Genomic DNA, 20,477 nt, shown 5'->3' with positions numbered 1-20,477 from the left:
CTCAGAGAAGGGGTGGGGTCTCAGAGGAGGGGCAGGGCAGGGAGCGGAGCAAAGGTGTTCGGTTTTGTGCGAGTATAAAGTTGGCAACCCTACTCTCAGCTCTGCATAAGACACAACATACAGACAGCTCCAACCACCAAAAAATTTACAACCTAAACAAGACAGAATAGAGAAGTGTATTGGGAAGCCCAGATACAGTAGTAATTAGGAATTTTCTTTACAGTTTATTATATTGACTCATTCTGGATAACAGAAAATACGTGAGAGACAATGTGGGAGAGATAGTATCTTTTACTGGACCACGTTCTGTTGAGACACACACAAAAATAGGTTTTCAGAAGTGGTTTCTTTGTCAGAAAGACAGCAGTTTGGTGGACTAGAATTAAGAGGACATTCCAAACAGAGGGCAACGTGGCAGAACATACAGATGGATGCAGGAAAAGCAGATAAACAGAGCATCAAAATTAATATCATTGGTGGAGCAAAGGGGGCAGATGATGAGAGACCATACACACAAACTATTTTAGTGCTACTGCAAGTCACACAAGGACCATTCTCTATTAAGAGTGTTCATGAAATGGTGGCATTATAATGTAGAGCAGGAGCAACTCTTTTCTGGAAGCTAAAATGGTGGATGTTATCTTTTAAAATCGAGATTTCCCATGCTGGAATGTGAGGTAGAACATGATCTGAAGAAACAGGTACTCTCTTCATTGAAACTTGAAAGGTCCTTGATTTTGCAAGAGCTTCCCATGTAGGAAAAAAAAACAGAGTAGTGCAGAGGCATAACCAAGGAACTGGGAGTCCTTGCCCAATTTTAGATGAAGACAAAGACAACCTTTTTGTTTGACACATCAGAATACAGCTAAACTTTATCGCAGGAAGAATGGTGATCTGGTTAAGAAACTGAACTGGCCTAGACTGGGACTCAGTTCAGATTTCAGTTCCTGGCTCTGTTGTACACTTCCTGTGTGCTATTGGACAAGTCACTTAAAGTCTCTGTGACTCAGTTCCTCATCTGTAAACTGGGCTTAATATTGTTGTGAGGATAAGTACATTAATGTTTGAGGTCCTCAGATTCACAAATCTAGGGTTCATTTCAGAACTTTAGGTGAGACCCATAGGTGCTGGAACAAGGGGTGCTGCTGCACCCCCTGGCTTGAAGTGGTTTCCGTTATATACAGGGTTTACAGTGTGGTTCAATGGCTCTCAGCACCCCCGCTAAAAAAAACTGTTCCAGCACCTCTGGCGGGACTGCAAAGATATGGACCACAGAAAGTGTGGGGAACCCATTGGAAGCAGTGTGAAGGAATAAAAGAGACCAAAATACAAGAACAATGAATTAGCCATGTCCCAACTGAAGAAAAGATGACCTCTAAAGGCTGCTGCACTGCTCGACAGTCAGGGCTTCCGGGGTGTTCTTCAGGCGGCACCTCTATGATGTCACTGTTCTGCAATTTTCTTACTGCCTCCGGACAAAGGGACCCAACTGTGAGGCGTGCACAGGTGCCACTAAGGGTACAATTTGTGTTGTAGAACCTTAAAAATGGTGCTGGAGATAGAAACAACAATAGCTTGACCCTCAGAAGCCTGGTTGAGTTTATGATGCTCACAGAAAAAACTGATTAACTGTATACATTTGATATGGAACTCAATGAAAAATAGTTCAGATGGAACCACACAACTGCAATTAATTTTTACAGGGTACTTTCAATGGGGCTATACAAGAGCAACCCCAACCAAAACTTTGTAAACAATTCTAATGAGGATTCCGAAGATGGAACAGAATTTTCATGGCTAGCAGGAATAAAAGCGTACTTTTTCAATAAAGTCAGCAGCTATGATCAGATAACTTCTTACTCAGTAGATTAGTGTATCATTTTTACAAAGTGGCTTTATACCATAGAATTGCTATGCACTGAGACTGTGTGGCCATAACCACAGTTCACTGAGCTTTCACTCCCTAAACCAGTCTGCAATATAAGATTCCATTCTAGTTTGCCTTAATTGTATGTTTATCTCCAGCGCACAAACAATTTTTAAACTCAATTTTATTTTCCATTTAATTTGTAATCAGTCTTACATTTAAACTGTCTCAGTCAGCTCTGTGTTTTTTGCAGTTCATTTTTGGAAGGTGAATGTTTTATTGTGTCTTTTTTTCATTCTTTTTATCAGTTTTTTCTGACTATTTTGTTTATTTTCTTTTCGACAGAGCTTTTTTTATTGCCACTGTTCCAATTTTCCTAGGTCTTTTTTCTATTTTTTCCCTTGCATATTTTAATAAAAAGATGTAAAATAGCACTCTCTACTCCAGTGGTTCTCAAACTGGGGGTCATGACCCCTCAGGGGATTGTGAGGTTAAAACGCTTTGCCTCCAGCATTTATAATAGCGTTAAATATAAAACAAGTATTTTTAATTTATAAGGGGGGTCACAGTCAGAGGCTTGCTGTGTGAAAGGATCACCAATACAAAAGTTTGAGAACCACTGCTCTACTCATTACAGTGGCTGCTTCAGTTCTGTGTTATCTATAAACTTTGCTGCTTCATGGCCAGAAACACAAAGCAGTGCATTGCCAATGTGATTCGAGTGCCTAATTGTTTTTTTTTTTTTTCGTCTTCTCCCCTATTTCAGAGAGGTTTTCAATTAAAAAAAAAATGCCTCAATTTTTGAAGGCTGCATGTTATGGCTAATAGCCATTCAATAGAGATGATGAGAAATACATTCCACAGGATTGTTACAGGTGATCTTTAGAGAGACAAGGAGGGTGAGCAAATATCTTTATTGAACCAACTTCTGTTGGTGAGAGAGACAAGCTTTTGAGCTACACAATGCTCTTCTTCAGGTCTGGGAAAGGTACTCAGTGGCACAGCTAAATATAAGGTGGAACATATTGCTTAGCCTAAGTAGTTAGCACATATTTCAAGGGATACAACAGATTATCTTTGTAATTAGGTACCAGACAGACAGACACAGCACTGAAGACTCTCCTCCACAGGATAGAATGCATCAGTCCTAAAAGACAGAAAAAATAGGAATCTACCATGTCAGAAAAGAAGAATTTATAATAGTGCTATATATTATTAATCTCAAGAGAAAATAACTTGCTGTGACTGCAGAATCAATGGCTCACAGTAACTCTGAGATAGATTTTAACAGTAGTTGTATGGGAAACCCAAATGGCCACAACATAATAATTCTGTAATACCTGAACATATTTCCTTAAACAAAAATACGTCCATACATATGGGGCAGTATTATTTGACCCATGGGCTTGATGTAAGCCCATAGAAAGCAGCAATTCAAGGCAGCTCTTTGGTTGCCAAGGCCTGTATTCCAAGCCAGTTGGCATCTAAATGTACCCAAAGATGGTTTTTTTAAAGAAAACAAAGCTCTAACAGGCAAAAGATCAGAGGAACAGGGAAAAGAGTACAAAAACATGACTATAAAACGTTAGGACAACACCCCTTGTAGAAGTAGAGGAGAATTCTATGGCTTGGTGAGAGAAAGAGGGAAGTCAAAGTGTTCTTGTAAGCAAACCACAACCACCTTAATGTCCTGAGCCCTGATACTTTTCAGAGTGCCTGAATCAGATTCCCATGTAGGCGCCTAGAACAGCCAGACTGACACATCTGGAAATGGAGGTATGGAAGCCTTCTACAAAAACTCCCAATCCCTACTATTAAGTAAACCAAAAGACTTTAAAAAGTTGGCAAAAATAGAAATTTTAAACTATTCCCTGATGCTCATTGATCTCTGGTGCTGATCAGTCACTGGAAGAAACAGATTCTAGAGGAATGGACCCTCCACAAAGAATGGCTTGATACCAGCCATGGTCAATTCAACCCTGGGAACCAACAGTAAGAGTAACCCAATAGATCACAAGTCTCAACAGACCATAGGGGAAAAGGATATCTGGGCCCAGCTCATTTAGGTCTTTATAGGCTGTAACCAACAAGTTGAAATTGCATTAAGAAGTGAACAAACTGCTAGTGCAGAGCTGGAGCTCAAGTTTTATGTGCTCTCCACCCAAGAAGCAAGCTGGTGCATTTATACCCAGCTGGAGCCACTAGCTGCTTTTTCCAGGGTGGCCCCAAGTAAATGTGCATACCAGTGATCCAGTCTGGATGTTACAATGGCTTGTATCACTGTGTTAGTGTCCACATTATTCCTTTTAATTAATTTATTTGTCACAGATGAAAAAAGTTGCTGTAAGCCAGAGCTGCCACCCGAGAATCCAAGGACAGAAATACATCAAATCACTCCAAGGCTGCAAACTATTGTCAGAGGGGAGGCATGCTAATAACCCTCACCCTTTTACCTCAATGCCTCCCTTTCATTTTATATGGGGCAAGTCTATGCCAACTTAATCACAAATGTCCCCCCATCTCTCTCAGGCACTGAAAGCACAATAGTGAAGTTACATGAAAAATAAGATTTGATATAAAATGCAGATTTCCCTAAGGCTAGCCATGAGAAGCAGTCAGACACTTGAGCCACCCTGGCTATAAAAGCATCATATAGAAAATGTCTTCAGGTCTTCAAGGCATAAAGAAATACTAGAAAAACACTCTGACTGAGAGAACCTATCAAAAAATACTGCTAGAACTATTCAACAGAAAAATTCAGTCCATTTTATCTTAGGTAGCACCAACCATCATAGTATCTCTGCAACAGCAAAGTCTGGAGCTCAACTTTGATTGTTAGGACTAATAGTAGCAAAACCATATCTGTGTAAAAGAAGCTTTCTATCTCCCCCAGTTGCCATTTAACAGGAAGTGACAGAACCCTATGGATCTCCAGACATTCATGCTCTTAAGAAGGAAGAATACATAGCCATTAATCTGCCCCCTTGAGACATCTGAAAGAGGAAAAATGGACCTACTGAATGAAAATTATTATATGCTAGAAGAAAATCTTAAAATTTCACAAAAACGTACACAAGAATGTTTAAATTACATACCTGTTCAAAATATCTGTTTACTGTATAATTAAGTGAAATTCAAATATTGTTTCTAGAAAACCCCATTCAGGTACTAAAGACAACATTTTCAAAAGTAGCCTCTCATTTTTGCTGCCCTAGTTTCTGAGTGCCATGAAATTTGAAACACCTTGAGATTCCATTTTCAGAGGTGCAGAGCAGCCACAGTTCCAGATGAGCTCAAATGCGCAAGTAACAGAAAGTAAAATTGGAAACTATATTTTTAAGATGATTTTATTAACTCTCTTTTAATTTTTTGTTTGCCTGTTGTATTATCTATGACTGATATAATGTGGCTGCCTTTATAAATAATCTTATTATAATTTCAGTAAAGAATGACAGGGCATGCATTGCTGGGCCATATCCACTCTTAACAGGGGGCTTTGGCTTTGTGTCTAATCCTAAAGTATGCAATCTTGACACAACCTTGGATATCATGTCACACATTAGTGCTCAAATGGAGCAACTATTATGTTGAATTTGGATTTTAGAAGCTGATTATTCCTCAAGAAAAAGCATGAGGGCATGTGTGTTTTCATCTAGAGTTTATGTTTATAGAGGCAGAGAAATCAACTGTCAGCTGATCTCATCACCTTCTAAGAGTCTCTTGCCATCAGTAAGTGTAGTACATCCATATTATAAACTCCAATCAATAGCACAGTCATAGGTGACATAGGTTGGAGCACCCTCGGGGAAAAAGGCTCGGCGGTAGAGCAGCGAGGACATGGCTTGCTCAGGGGAGGGGGAGGAATGGGGTGGAAAGAGGTGGGGTGGGAAATGGGGACTTGGGGAAAGGGCTGGAGTGGGGGCGTGGCGTGGGGCTAAGCCGGAGGTCGAGCACCTCCCAGCAAATTGGAAAGGAGGTGCCTGTGATAGTACTACAAGTGTGATGGACACTTCACAATAGATAGTGCAATTATATTTTAGAAATAATAAAAAAGTTAATTTATTTTAAAACATTTTCAATTAAAAATCCCTCCATTTCATAACACCCAACAGTCTTTTGGACTCAAACATTTTAAGTCTTGCACCACTTCGGCCACTAAAAATGTATGTAACAGGATGTATAATTATAGTACAAGTTGTAATGTGCTGCAGCAGGTAAGCAGGAAACTGTAGCCTTACGTTATTGGCATTTTTTAAGAGTGCTAGGCCCTAAATATTTACTTTTAACCCTCAGCAAAGAAGAGCTAAAGTATTTTAAAAAGGCAAGTTAAAACTAGTGAAATTGCAGGTAAGTTTGAAGTTTAATTTTTAAAAATAAAGGTGCCTTCAATGAGGTTATTCTCAGTAGAGACTTAACTATTAATGTGCTTTTGTAAGTGCAGATATCAGAAATCAGAAAATATGTCAAAAGATATTTTAAACAAAATGGTTCTTAAAGGAAAAGACTTTTCCTGCTTTTTAAAATAGGTATCTCCGTTGGGTTCCTAAGTCTATATTTAGGCATTTAACTAAACAACTCGCTTTTCAAAAATGCAGAACTGCCAGGTCAATGGGAGCTTCCAGGTGCTTTGCCTTTTGACAAACCAGGTTACACTTACTACATAATAAATAATAAATAATAATAATAATACCCAGCTCTTACCTATGGCTTTTCATCAGGAGAGCTCAAAGTGCTTTACAAAACAGGTAAGTATCATTTATATTTTATAGGGTAGCTGAGGCACAACGACTCACCCAAAGTGACCCAGCAGGTTAACAGCAGAGCCAGGATTAGAATCCAGGTCTCCCGAGTCCTGTTCAGTACTCTGTCCACTAAGAAACATTACCCCTCTTGGTGCCTAAATATGGACTTAGAAGTCCAACATTAGGCATCCATTTTTTAAAAATTCTGGTTGCTATGCTATTGCCAAACTTAGAGCAAAACACAGTATCTGTGTTATTTACGCCATAACCAACAAATTATTCCTTAAACTGCAAGATGTCTCTTTTCCATTATTTGTTTTCCAATTTTAGCCCAATCTTTTCAAACTTCAATGGCAGTTACGGTTCCTACAGCAAAAGCAGGACTTTGAAGAATACATTCTTTAAAACTGGACAGGTACATATCTCACTTAAAACAAAACACTTCTGTCTTTTAGGGGACAAAGGTAATTTTCCTGACAAAAAGAAAAAAAGTATCCCTCCCCCCCACACACACACTTTTTTTTTTTACTTAATCTACAGTGTATCACAGCTTCAGTTGGTAATACACAAATATGAATTGCCCTTTACCAACTGCATATTCAAATCAAGACAAGACAATCAGCCTATTTATGTTGACTATAAAATGACTTGTGAGGTGTTTTTATAAAGGCATACACTTAAAAGCAGAATCATTTTAACCACTTGAGAAATTGTAATAATCATCTTTACTACCTGGAGAGTCTCAGTGCCATGATGAATAAAATTGGAACATAAAAATGTAGTAAGAAGGTCAGTCCTGGTCCTGAATATTTGCATGGTATTGTAAAATAAGGGCATGATACAGCTCCCATCGATTGCAATGGGAGCCTCTCTATCTAGTCATCTGAGTTTGATCAAATCCTAGGAGCGCAACATCAAAGGCAGCTGATCTGAAAAGTTCTATTTGTTTCTAGAGCTTCAAAGACATTCCATAACTGCACGTAAATAATTCTATAACTGCATGTAAAGACATTCCATAACTGCAACATAGATACCGTGGAACTATGTATTAACATTGGTACAATGACCAATAGGTTCAAAAATTTTACCAGTGCAATAAACATCAAAAGAACTTGTTTGAATTAAACAGTTCACTTAAAAGTTTGTCCCTGCACCAATATAAAAATTAATCAATTTGCCTTATCCAGTTTAGCCTTGATATTCAATTCCAGATAAGCCCACTGTTACAGTATTTTTAAAAATATGATGCTGAGTGCAGTCCAAACTGCATGCTAAAGCTTCATCTTTTTAAAAAATCAATTCATATTTCCATTCTTTAAAGTCAACTTGTGGTTTTAGCTTACACTTAAAATCAATATAAAATTATTTTAAAAGGTTTGTTTTGGGTGTGTGCATGAACTGGTTACCTGTGAAACATTTGGGAGATTTTACCTGTCCAACCAAGCCAGCAGACTTTTAGCTGCTCCAATCAGATCCACCACAGAGGTCAGGAAGTCATTTGGTAATTTTCGGCTGGTCCTGCCATCATAGTGACCACTCCTCCTCCTCCCAATTATAAAGTTCTGCAGATTTTTGGCAGATGCGTTTAGCTTGTGAGAAAGGGTTTTTAGATTTTCTGTTTCCAAACCATAGTTCTGCATTTAAAAGAAATAAAATTGAAAGAAAGTTAGTACTTTTTGCCAACATGTAGAACTGAAAAACAGTAATAATGCTCTTATGCTTCGAAACTTAGCCATTCCTGATAATTAAGGTAGGAACATGCCTACTCATTAATGTGGGGTTTTGGTTTTTTTGTTCCTGGCATGTTCTGTTTCTACAGGATACAGAATAGAAATGGAAAAACAGCAAAACTGTAATTAATCTTTTAACTGTTTTAAAGTATAAAATCTGTGTGCTTAAAAATCAGAGCTACCATTGGAAAAGAAATTTTTAAACATGCTTCTGCTCTGAAAAGTGGCTGTAAAAAGCAGTGCATTACTACCCAAGAGATCTGATGCCTATGGGACAGATTCTGATACCCTTACTCACCCTGAACAATACCTTACTTTACAATTAGTCTCATTAGTTTTCAGTGGGACCAAGATACTACACAACATCCAAATCTCACCTGGTGCATTCCAAATCACATTTGCTGACTTTTGTGAAAAGAGTTTTTACTCCTTTTTACTCCCATTAGTAGTATAGCAGAACTATGGAACACTGAGCACAATACAATTCTAGCTCATACCTCAACAGAATTGTTAACTACATTCCAATTTTAAAGCCAAATTCTGTACTGTAGTCCCCTGTACTGTGCAACCCCTTACACTGAAATTATGCAATATGCAATATCCAATATGCAGCAGATATGCACTGAATTATACAGTAATATAAATTTATTACAAAAATTTGGTAATCCTTCCATTTTATGGAAATATTTCTGAAAAATGCATCATAAAATAAAATATAATTATCATATAAAATTCATGTTATTAACTGTACCTATACAATCAAATCCAGGAATGTCACTCTGAAGCCTAAAATGCCTGTTGACTCAATGTGAAGCATTGGAAGCAGCTACAAGCATGGTCAAGAGTTCTTTTTGTTCAGAATATCACCAGGCTGGATCATCACTGGGTTTTCAAAGTCTCTTACCATTATATTTTTAAGTTCTCAGCCATTTTGACTTTACAAATTTCACCCCTGTGGTGCACAGCTATAGTAAGGAATGTACCCATGCCTTGAAGCAGCGCAGGCCGAGGGATGTGCTGGCTGCCGCTTCCCGCAGCCCCCATTGGCCTGGAGCAGCGAACCCCAGCCAGTGGGAGCTGCGATCAGCCGAACCAGTGGACTCTGCAGGTAAACAAACCAGCCCGGCCCACCAGGGGGCTTACCCTGAGGGGCTGCATGCCAAAGGTTGCCGATCCCTGTCCTAGACCATTGAGATATCAGAGGTAATTCAACCAGTCACCACCCTTACTCTACAACTAATTTGCATACAACAGTTCAATAGCTATATGACAGAGACTGCACTGATAGTGCATTACTTGGCCCAACTACCACCCGTGTGCCCAACTGCCACAGCCATGCAGCACACACAAAACTCCCCCAGCACAACACAACCAGTATACACAATAACCTCAAACACACAGAGTCCCTCAGTTCAGCACATACCCATCATTCCCCACAACTCTCCTAGCATAACACAACCTACACGCAAATCAACACCACCACTCACACAAGACCACAAGTAGCACACATAATAACCTCAAAACTCACATCGAAGCCTGTAATGTCTATCGAGTCATTGTGAAGCAATGGAAACAGCTACAAGCATGTTTGAGAGCTCCTATTTTTTAGAATGTCACCAGAGTCAATCCCTAAGATTTGTGGCCTCTTACCATCCAATTTTTAAACTCTCACCCATTTTTGGCTTTTTTACCCACATTACACCCATGCGACCACACAGGCTTTCAGCAACTATTAATAGAATAAGGTCACCCAACATTTTCTGCTACTTCCACAAAAACCCAACTTTTGACAAAAATAATTATGAAGAACCAGTTACCAAACACCTTCATCTCCTACCCTTGTGTCTGAAGGGTATTATAAATTATATTACTCCTGGGGGAATTCTGCGTCACTGCACAAAATTTCCTTTCCCCCCACAGAAATGGGCTGCATAGCTGCTGGCTACCACCAGGGGGCTGCTGGACCCAGCAGAGCCCAGCTCTCAAACAGAAAACACTGCTTGGGGGAGATAGGGAGCGGAAGCTGCAGGGTTCCCAGCAGTCGCAGTTCCCTTCATACAAGCCCAGGACCCAGCATCAGGCTGTTTCTCCCTCTGCATCCCTGGGCTCTGGGAGGGTACAGGGTGCAAATATCTGGGCTGGAGGGCTCCCCGTGGCTGGGTTCTGTGAGTAGGTAGGGTAGGTGTCTGGATTATGGGGGAACAGCTGGGTCCTGAGGGGACAGGGGTGCATGTGAGTGTTGAGGCTGTGGCTGGGCTCTGAGGAGTAGAGGATGAGAGTGTCTGGGCTGGGGGTGGCCCGCAGCTAGGTTCTAGGGGGAAGGGATGCAAGTGTGTGGGCTGGGGAAGGCACGGCTGGGCTCTGGAGGAGGAGGCGGTGTGAGTATCTGGGCTGGGGTGACACGACTGGGCTCTGGGGGGAGGGGGTGCAAGTATCTCGACTGAGGGGTGCCCCATGGCTGGACTCAGGGGGAAAGGGAGTGGCGGTCTGGCCCCTTGGCTGGAGGGGACAAGGCAGAGAAACAGGAACTGGGTTATCGTAGGCGTTTCTTTAACTCTGCCCCTGGGAGAAGTTTTGTGTGTCTGTATTGTTACAGACATATTTGCTGACAGGTATTTTGAAATAAATTACCAAAATAATTGAAACTGACATGATTGTGTAGTGTTAGTTTAACAAATAAAATACTAAAAAATTTGCAGAATTTTAAAATATTGTGTGAAGAATTTTTAATTTTTGGCACAGAATTTCCCCAGGAGTATTTTTAACCATCCTGTGAATAAGAGAGGAGATGGTTAGGATGTATATAATTTGCTCCTTGGGATCACTTCAGAGCAGAACTTCAGTACAATGAATGGGTCTTAACAAGTTATTCAGGTGATAATAGAAAGGGAAGTTCACACTTGCTGCTGCTTATTAGCAGGATAGTTTTCTATAGGTACTGTTGATGGAGTGGTAGAATAGAAAGCAGACACCTCCACGGGGGCTGAGATCCACATGGAAGAATCTGCCTCCTGCAAGCATTCCCTGACCACAGAAATACCGTGGGCCCTTTCACCACTGGCTGCCCCCTCTATCCCACACCTTTGGCTGGTGACACAGTCTCTGCTCCTGGAGAGGTGTTACAATGCGCCAAAGGGAAGCAACCTAAGAGCTTGTGCGTGTTTCCCATCATCCTAGCCAGAGTCTCTTTTTACTTGCAAAAAGAAAAGGAGTACTTGTGGCACCTTAGAGACTAACAAATTTATCTGAGCATAAGCTTTCATGAGCTACAGCTCACTTCACTGCATGCATCCAATGAAGTGAGCTGTAGCTCACGAAAGCTTATGCTCAGATAAATTTGTTAGTCTCTAAGGTACCACAAGTACTCCTTTTCTTTTTGCGGATACAGACTAACATGGCTGCTACTCTGAAACCTGTCATTTTTACTTGCAGTCATTCAGCAACTACACGTTTACTTTTCACAGCAGAGCTGCACTTTAAGACTATTTGAATAATGTAGCGGGATTTAAGATAAATAAAGATTTATTTAAGGTAAATAAAAATAAATCACAGACACACATACAACCCTGAGAACCAGAGGCTTCAAGACAATCTTATCTATTGACCTACCACATATTTTCTGACTACAGAAGCTTTAATACTTAATTCTTAATTGTACAGTTGCTGACTTTTCTTCCTAGTCATACACAAGCCCTTAGAAAGGGACTTAATTGCTGATTAAATACACAGTATACTGAAGGCAATCATTTTTCTCCACTATTTAAAGATGCTATACCAATTATACGATAGATATATTTAGAATATAAACAGAAAAACTTTCTAAGCCAACATTAAAATTAACATGGAAAAAACAATACATGCTTTGTAATGCAGTGAAAGAACTAACAGTAATTAATCACCTTATCAAAACCACTAACTTATGTTAGCACCATGGACAACAGATACAATAAAAATAGATTTGCTATGCCCAGTAGTTGGAGGGATATGATGAGCATAATAGCAGAACTAGGACTATTATTTTTCGGTAAATAGTAAGTTTGCTGATGAATGCATTTTTCAGGGCATCAAAATTATTCACAAATTCAGGTCCAATTCAGCAAATAGATTTAGCCAGAAATTTTATTTTAAAAAGTCTAAACTGTCTGTTTTGATTATTTTGAACTGAAACATTTCATATCCAAATGCCATTTTGTTTCAAATTTAATTTAATTTTAATAAAATGGTGCAACATGACTGAAAATGCCCAAAAGGAACAAAAACAAAACACTGAAAAGGTTTAATTTCTGCTCAAATTGTTTTGTTTGACCTGAAACAAAAGTGTTTTGGTTATTTTGTTGCAGCTAGAAAAACTGAAAAAAATTCAGTTTCAGTTCAGACCAAACCATTTTTTTTTCCCCTGATTTTTTTGGTTCACCCCCAAACCAAAAACTCACTCAGCTCTAGCTAAGACACGTAAGGAAAAGGTTGAAGAACCGAAGGCCATCTCTTTCTTGTCTGGTCATCTCTCCCAAATGTCTGGTTCAATTCACCACAAACAATGCAGGAAACAAATGAACGAAGAAGTTACACTGGGCTAAGATCTGGCATGTGAAATTTCATACAAGATCATTCTGGGTTTGGCAAAGTTAGAGGACGGGAATCATGCTTATGCCAGTAAGAAGTATTCCTCAAACTACAGAGGGACTGGTATTTCCATAATAAACCTTTAATGTTGAGAAGTCAATTAAAATTATATTTTTAAACACACACACACACTTACTTACTTAACAGTTCATCATCAGTGAAGATGCTGTCAAGCAGCTACATGTAGTTATCAAATCACCTCCTAGTCTTCTGCAAACTAGTGATGAAGGTTTATGTTTTCTTATCAGTTGTTCAGACAGTGCATCTTAACTTTTCCAAACCCTTTGTTTTAGAGAATTATTTTTCAAAACAGAATTTGTATTTGAAAACTGACCATAAATAATATTGCTTTTATTGTATTGCCCTGAGTGCACATGGTAAGACTTCTAAATGCAGTCATAACAACAACACTATACAGGAACTATCAACTCCATGATCTATCTGATTAAGCCTCTTTTATATAAATCAGAACAAAATGTCCTATAGCTACAAACTTATATTCACGTTCTGTTCACCATCACAAAACATTTCGTTCACATTTCTTCTTCCGCTATACTACGTATCTCTGTTTAGGTTTATTATAGTACAAATTCACTTGCATTTCTTCAGAAATTTAATCTCTCACACTGTTAATTTCTGCTCATTTTCCAAATTTATCTTATATATGTTGATACTTTAGATAAAAACCCAACTGAGGCAGAGATAACTAATTATACTCCAAAGATTCATCTGTCTTGTCTATTTAGGCTGTAAGCTCTTTAACACAGTTATGTGCTTGTACATTGCCTAGCACAGTGGCACTCCAAGCAAGGTTTAGGCCTTGAATTCTACTATAATGCGAATAATTAAACTAATAATAATATGCAATTTGCTCAATTCTTCACTTTTACATCAAGGCATACAGGCTTAGAATACTATTCTTAATACACTTTTGCTACATTTGAATGATGAGGTAAAATGCCATACAGATTTACATTAAAAAAATACTTAGAAAAGTACTTACTATGAAAAGCTTAGGGCCATAAGTTAAAGATGCACATTTTGACTATTTAAAGATTTCTGTCTTTCTTTTGGATGTCTTCCCTCATTGGCACAGGTGGGGGAGGGGAAATAATGATGGTAAAAACAACAAAACCTGTTGCTCTTATAGAACCATCACCTGCTCTCATTTAAAAAAAAAAAATAATCAGGAGCACAAGCTAGTGCCTGACATCAATAAATTTTAGAACTATTTTATATTAGCAGTGGAGTCTATTTCAATGAAGTCTCTACACAAAATAGAACACAGTTATAGCAAGGAGTGTGAATATAGATATATCAAATTTCCACCAGAATATCATTTTGCACAGCTGTAAAAAATACCTTTAAAACAGTGGGCAAACCAACAACCCTCTTTCCCTCATCACTGGGCTATATTAAAAAGAAAAGTTGTACATGTTAAGCTTGAAAAAACTTGCCCAAGTAATAATTCCCAAGTCTGATCATAATTTAAATTTGGAAATGCATCACCATCAATGTGGGTTTCTAAGCAAAACTATGCATTTATTTTCAAGCAACAGAAAAAGACATAATTGCATACTATGGAAAATATTATGGTTCCACAATCCAAAATAAAAACCAACTACTGAAGAATTACCAGAGATTAAACAAGTTCGGAAATCTGTTTTTACAACTGAAAGACATGAATGACTGAACTCCATTGCAACAGGAGTTACCCTAATCATACCACAATACTGCAGTAATGGGTCTAAAGGAGTCTTCTATAACCATCAGAAAACAAGTACCTGAGGAAACTAAACGATAACAGAAAGCTGTGAAGCTTAGCAGCAGGTGTTTGAGCTAAAATTTTACCAGTTAATTGCTTTTCTACATCTTCATATGATAGTTTGTGAGTGATGAATTGCAGTTCCTTCTCAAATTGACACACAGCAGCACCAATCACCATCAATTATTTCTATATTTTGTGCAGGGCCCCAGCCTACTCATTCTGCCTGCAAATGCTCTGTGCCATTTGTAGGGCCCTACCAAATTCATGGCCATGAAAAACGTTTCACGAACTATGAACTCTGGTCTCCCACTGTGAATTCTGCTCTTTTGTGTGCTTTAACCACATACTACACAGATTTCACAGGGGAGACCAGCTTTACTCAAATTGGGGATCCTCATCCAAAAGGGAGTTCTAGGGAAGTCGCAAGGTTATTTTAGGGGGACCGTGGTTTTGCCACCCTTACTTCTGCGCTGCCTTCAGAGCTGGGTGACCGAAGAGCAGCAGCTGCTGGCTGGAAAGTGGCAGCTGCTGGCCAGGCGCTCAGCTCTGAAAGCGGCACCCCACCAGCAGCAGTGCAGAAGTAAGGGTGACAATACCCTACCATGCCACCCTTACTTCTGCGCCGTTGCCTTCAGAGCTGGGTGGCCAGAGAGTGGCGGCTGCTGACTGAGGGCCCAGCTCTGCAAGCAGCAGTGCAGAAGTAAGGGCAGCACTGTATGGCATCGTCACCCTTACTTCTGCACTGCTGCTGGCGGCAGCTCTGCCTTCACAGCTGGGCTCCAAGCCAACAGTCGCCACTCTACAGCTGCCTGGCTCTGAAAGCAGCGCCACCACCAGCCTTATGACACCTCCCGGCACACAACTCCTTTCTGGGTCAGGACCCCTACAATTACAACACTGTGAAATTTCAGATTGAAATAGCTGAAATCATGAAATGAATTATTTTTAAAATCCTATAACCACAAAATTGCCCAAAATGGACCTTGAATTTGGTAGAGCCCTAGCCATTTGATGCCATGAGGAGAAAAGCTGAATAAAAACACTTTGGACTAGCTTGAACAAAGTTGCTTAACTCCTAAAACAAAACAAAAAAGCCCACTTCAAAAACACAAACCTAAGAAAAACTAGGGGAACATTTGCTAATAGGCTAAAACACTTCACGCCACAGCATAGATAAGTAGAACGGCTGGCTGTTCCAAACTGGTGTACAGATATAGCGTTAACCCTAGCATATCTGCTCTGTCAGCACACCAGTTTAAAGCTGCTGGGATCCAAGCCTCAGTTCCAATAGCAGTTTCTTAGCCCTTTAAAATAGATGGGTGGATCATAGCTTCTTACACTGGCACTACTGCCCTGATGTCTTTGAGCACATCTGAGATCAAGGTCACTGCATGTCTTTTAAAAACACACAAGGTAGAGGAAGGACCATATGGCCACCTGGCATAATTCCCTCAACCATTGTTTCTCCCTTTTCACCACAGCCAGCTGCTGCAATCCATGTGGAGGAAGTATACATATTCATTGACCAGAATGGCTTTGCTGCTATGTAGATTCACTTGAACTCTCTAGCAAAGACAACTGACAGTCCCATTGTGTGTTCCACCCACTAAGTGATAAAAGTGGTTCTGACCGGCAGAAATCTTTACCCCTTATAGTAGATGTAAAAAAAGGGATACCATTTCCCCTAGAGGACAAAAAACCAGAAATGCCTGAGAAATTATTTCGTTTAGGTGAAAAATAAGCATTACCCAAACCACAAAGAATAGGACTACTCTACAGAACACAGGAGTAGATATTACTGCAAATATTTCTGCTTGAGGCAAAGGAAAAAATAGGAACAGAACTAGGACAGGAATATATAGAACCTCAATGACGGTGATTTATTGAGCTGCTGCCTCCCACCTGGAGGAGGCAGCAAGAGCACTAGACATCTGGTTTTCGTCTGGAACACCCGGTCGAAAAGGGACCCTGGTGGCTCCAGTCAGCACTACTGACCGAGCCGCTGATAGTCCAGTCAGTGGCGTAGTGTGGCTAAGGCAGGCTCCCCCTGCCTTGGCTCCCTGCAACCCCCGGAAGTGGGTGGCATGTCCAGCTCCTAGGCACTGGGGCAGCCCTGGGGACTCTCTGCGCTGCCCCTGCCCCGAGCGCCAGCTCCAGATGCTGCAAATGCTCTGTGCCTGCGCCTAGGAGACAGCCATGCCGGCTGCTTCCGGGAGTCTCCTGAGGTAAACACCACCCAGCCAGAGCCTGCATCCCGAACCGCTGCCCAACCCTGAACCCCTTCCCGCATCCTAAACCCCTCATTTCTGGCCCCACTCCAGAGCCCACACCCCCTGCCAGAGCCCTCATCCCCTCCTCCACCCCATCCCCAGACCCAGCCCGGTGAAAGTGAGTGAGGGTGGGGGAGAGCAAGCGATGAAAGGAGGGGGGATGGAATGAGCAGGGGTAGGGTCTCGGGGAAGGGGTGGGGCCTCATGGCAGGTAGCAGGGCAGGGATGTTTGGTTTTGTGCAATTAGAAAGTTAACAACCCTAAGCAGCAGCAGTAGCAGCTGAGTGAATAACAGAAGTAGAAGATTTGTTTTCCCTCTGGCAAATATTTGTCATTACACCTAAAACATTTTTAAAGACAAGGATAATTATGGATCTTTTAAAAAATGCTTTTAGTTTAAATAATCAAGACAGCCTTTTGAAAATATAACTGCTAAAGTCTACAAGATAACTGCACTACATCCTAAATAATAAATTACATATTTAGGAATGTAACTTCTTGATTATGCCTGACATTTCTTGATGATATGAATAAAATTTACAAGGATGAAGTTATACATTTTCTTTCCTCTAAATTATTATTTTACCCATTCTCTGAATGAGTCAGTGTCTTGTGAAAAACATTCTGTGTGATTGTATAATTAAAGACTGTATAATGATACAAATGCACAGGGAGGGCCAAATTAAGGTTTCATGCAACCTTAATTCTGGCATTTTCCAACTTCTAAGTGCTTGATTTTTCAGCCCTAATAATGTTCTTTAAAAAATTATCTTAAAAGAAGACAAATAAAAACATTCCATCATGTGGAATATTGACACCAAATGGTACATCATCAAGGTCTGAATATTTCGACACACAAAACTCTACCATTTGAAGTAACAGAGTAAATGGTAGCTGTAGTAGACTGTTATCCTCTATCGGGAGCACACAACAGGGGAGAGAAGAGATACATACTTTGCTACTGGAATTCAGTTATTTGCTGACAGCAGAGGAATGTGAAGACTCAGGATTTCTGAGTTCAATTCCAGGTTCTAGGGGGTAGTATGTGCTCTAGTGGTTATTCACCCTTCTGCCCCTCTGCCCCTAGCCTCACTCATCCTGTACTTCTATCCAAACCCCCACCATACCTCACCACCAGCTCCTGTTCACTCTGCTCTGATTCACTCCTAAGCTCCTGGCCCCCTCCTGTTGTAGCTTGTGGAACCCTCTCTTCCCTTGTCCCTCCACCCCATCACATTTCTCACCTCTCTACATTCCAATGTAGCTGCCTCCTCCTTTTCTACCTCACTGAATGGGTGCTAGACAGGAATAATTGAGAGCACAGAAAAGTCAGTCTGCCTGCTCTTAGTTCCTGTGCCCAGGGCCACAGAGGACCCAATCAGCCAGGAGAAGCAATTACAGGAAAAGTCCTGGTCAGCCCCTGTTGCTCGCTGAAGATGGAGCATGCTCAATACAAACAGATTCTCTGGAGGAGAATTTAGCCGCCAAACTGAACAAGTCTCTACTGAGCTTATGCAAACTGAGATTTTCAGAGACTTAAAACTTGGCCAAATTTGGGTCAGTTTTTGCAAAGACAGCGCCCTGACACCAGGGCAACCACCTTGCCAAATTTCAAGTCTGCTGCAAAGCAAGGAGGTATTTGATGAAACGGTTGCAAAATTTGTGTGTGTGTGTGTGTTTTAACATAGGCCAGGGGTTCCCAAACTTGGTTCGCGACTTGTTCAGGATAAGCCCTTGCTGCGCTGCATAGTGCTTTGTTTACCTGAGCGTCCACAGGTACGGCCACTCTCAACACCCAGTGGCCGCAGTTCACCATTCCCAGCCAATGGGAGCTGCGGGAAACGGCATGGGCCCGGCCACCGCTTCCCGCAGCGCCACTGGCCAGGAACGGCAAACCATGGCCACTGGGAGCTGTGAGTGGCCGTACTTGCGGACGCTCAGGTAAACAAAGCGTCTTGTGGCCCACCAGGGGTTTACCCTGAACAAGCGACAAACCAAGTTTGGGAACCCCTGACATAGGAAAACAATATTTTTCCCAAGCTTCGTTCTCAGAAATAGCTGAATCATTTTAGCTGAAGCAAAAAACAAAACACAAAAAGCCTGAGGCAAACAGCCGGCATTGAAAATTTCACCCCAACCGGTTAGATATTTGCAAAGTTATAAACATATAAACAACTGAAAACAGGCTCTTACAATGGGAAGTGTTGGGCAACCTTAACCACAGACGTTGCTACCAGCTCCATCGAGAATATATATTTCTCAGTGCCACCTCTCCCAGGGTCTTTCAATGCCAACACAAAGTTTAAGAAGCGTATCATCCTTCCTTCTCATTGAAGAAGCACTGCCAAACAGGTTAATCTACAGTGTTCAAATTATGCTGTTTTATAAGTGTACACTGTGTGCTCCTCACACCATCTTCATAAATACAAAACAATAAGATGACTAGCTTTGTTTCAATAATTATTTATTCCAAATGATTTATTTAATTACTGAGAGATACAAGATGGTCCAATCTTTTATTGGACCAACTTCTGTTGACGGAAGAGACAAGCTTTGGAGCTTCACAGAGCTCTTCTGCAGGTAACCAGAGTGCCACAGAATGACACAGCTAAATACAAGGTGGAACAGATTGTTAAGCATAAAGGGTAAACACATGTTGCAAGAAACCACTTAAAATGAAGTGGGCAATTAACACCTCTTCAATCTCAAGACAAAAAGGGGTTACTAGGTTACAAATTGTTGTAATGAACCATAAAACCAGTCTCTACTGAGACCATGGTTTTTAGTGTCTAGCAGAAGTTATGAAGTTTCCAGGCTTGTCTTTTGAAAGTGAGGTACAGGTTTCCTCTGAGGACAAGGACTAAGAGGTCAGATATGAAGTTATCACATTTTGAAAAGTACTTGCCCATAGGGCTAGACAATAAGACAGAAAATATCATATTGCCTCTCTATAAATCCATGGTACGCCCACATCTTGAATACTGCATGCAGATGTGGTCTCCCCATCTCAAAAAAAAAGATATATTGGAATTGGAAAAGGTTCAGAAAAGGGCAACAAAAATTACTAGGAGTATGGAACGGCTTCCATATGAGGAGAGATTAATAAGACTTGGACTTTTCAGCTTGGAAAAGAGACGACTAAGGAGGATCTGATTGAGGTCTATAAAATCATGATGGCTGTGAAGAAAGTAAATAAGGAAGTATTATTTACTCCTCCTCATAAGACAAGAACTAGGGGTCACCAAATGAAATTAATAGACAGCAGGTTTAGAACAAAACAAAAGGAAGTATTTCTTCACAGTCAATCTAGGGAACTCTTTGCCAGAGAATGTTCTGAAGGCCAAAACTATAACAGCGTTAAAAAAAGAACGAGATAAGGTTCTTGGAGGATAAGCCCATCAATGGCTATTAGCCAGGATGGGCAGAGATGGTGTCCTTAGCCTCTGTTTGCCAAAAGTTCGGAATGAGCAACAGAGA

At 40.5% G+C, this 20,477-nt stretch overlaps 1 protein-coding gene across 3 annotated transcripts in view; it reads right to left on the bottom strand.

Annotated features, from left to right (window-relative positions):
- Window positions 1–20,477, bottom strand: part of CNKSR2 (connector enhancer of kinase suppressor of Ras 2) — a 377,815-nt gene that overhangs the window by 287,096 nt on the left and 70,242 nt on the right. For all 3 annotated transcript variants that reach the window (XM_084643098.1, XM_084643099.1, XM_084643100.1), the window contains exon 3: window positions 8,041–8,243. In XM_084643098.1, coding sequence (XP_084499224.1) covers window positions 8,041–8,243 — 203 coding nt within the window. The remainder of the gene's footprint in view (window positions 1–8,040; window positions 8,244–20,477) is intronic.

The sequence above is a fragment of the Lepidochelys olivacea genome, assembly GCF_965140295.1.
Source record: "Lepidochelys olivacea isolate rLepOli2 genome assembly, chromosome: 1".
Classification (NCBI taxonomy): Eukaryota; Metazoa; Chordata; order Testudines; family Cheloniidae; genus Lepidochelys; species Lepidochelys olivacea.
The sequence above is the reverse complement of the archived record's forward strand: the minus strand, read 5'-3'. Positions and strand labels throughout refer to the sequence as shown.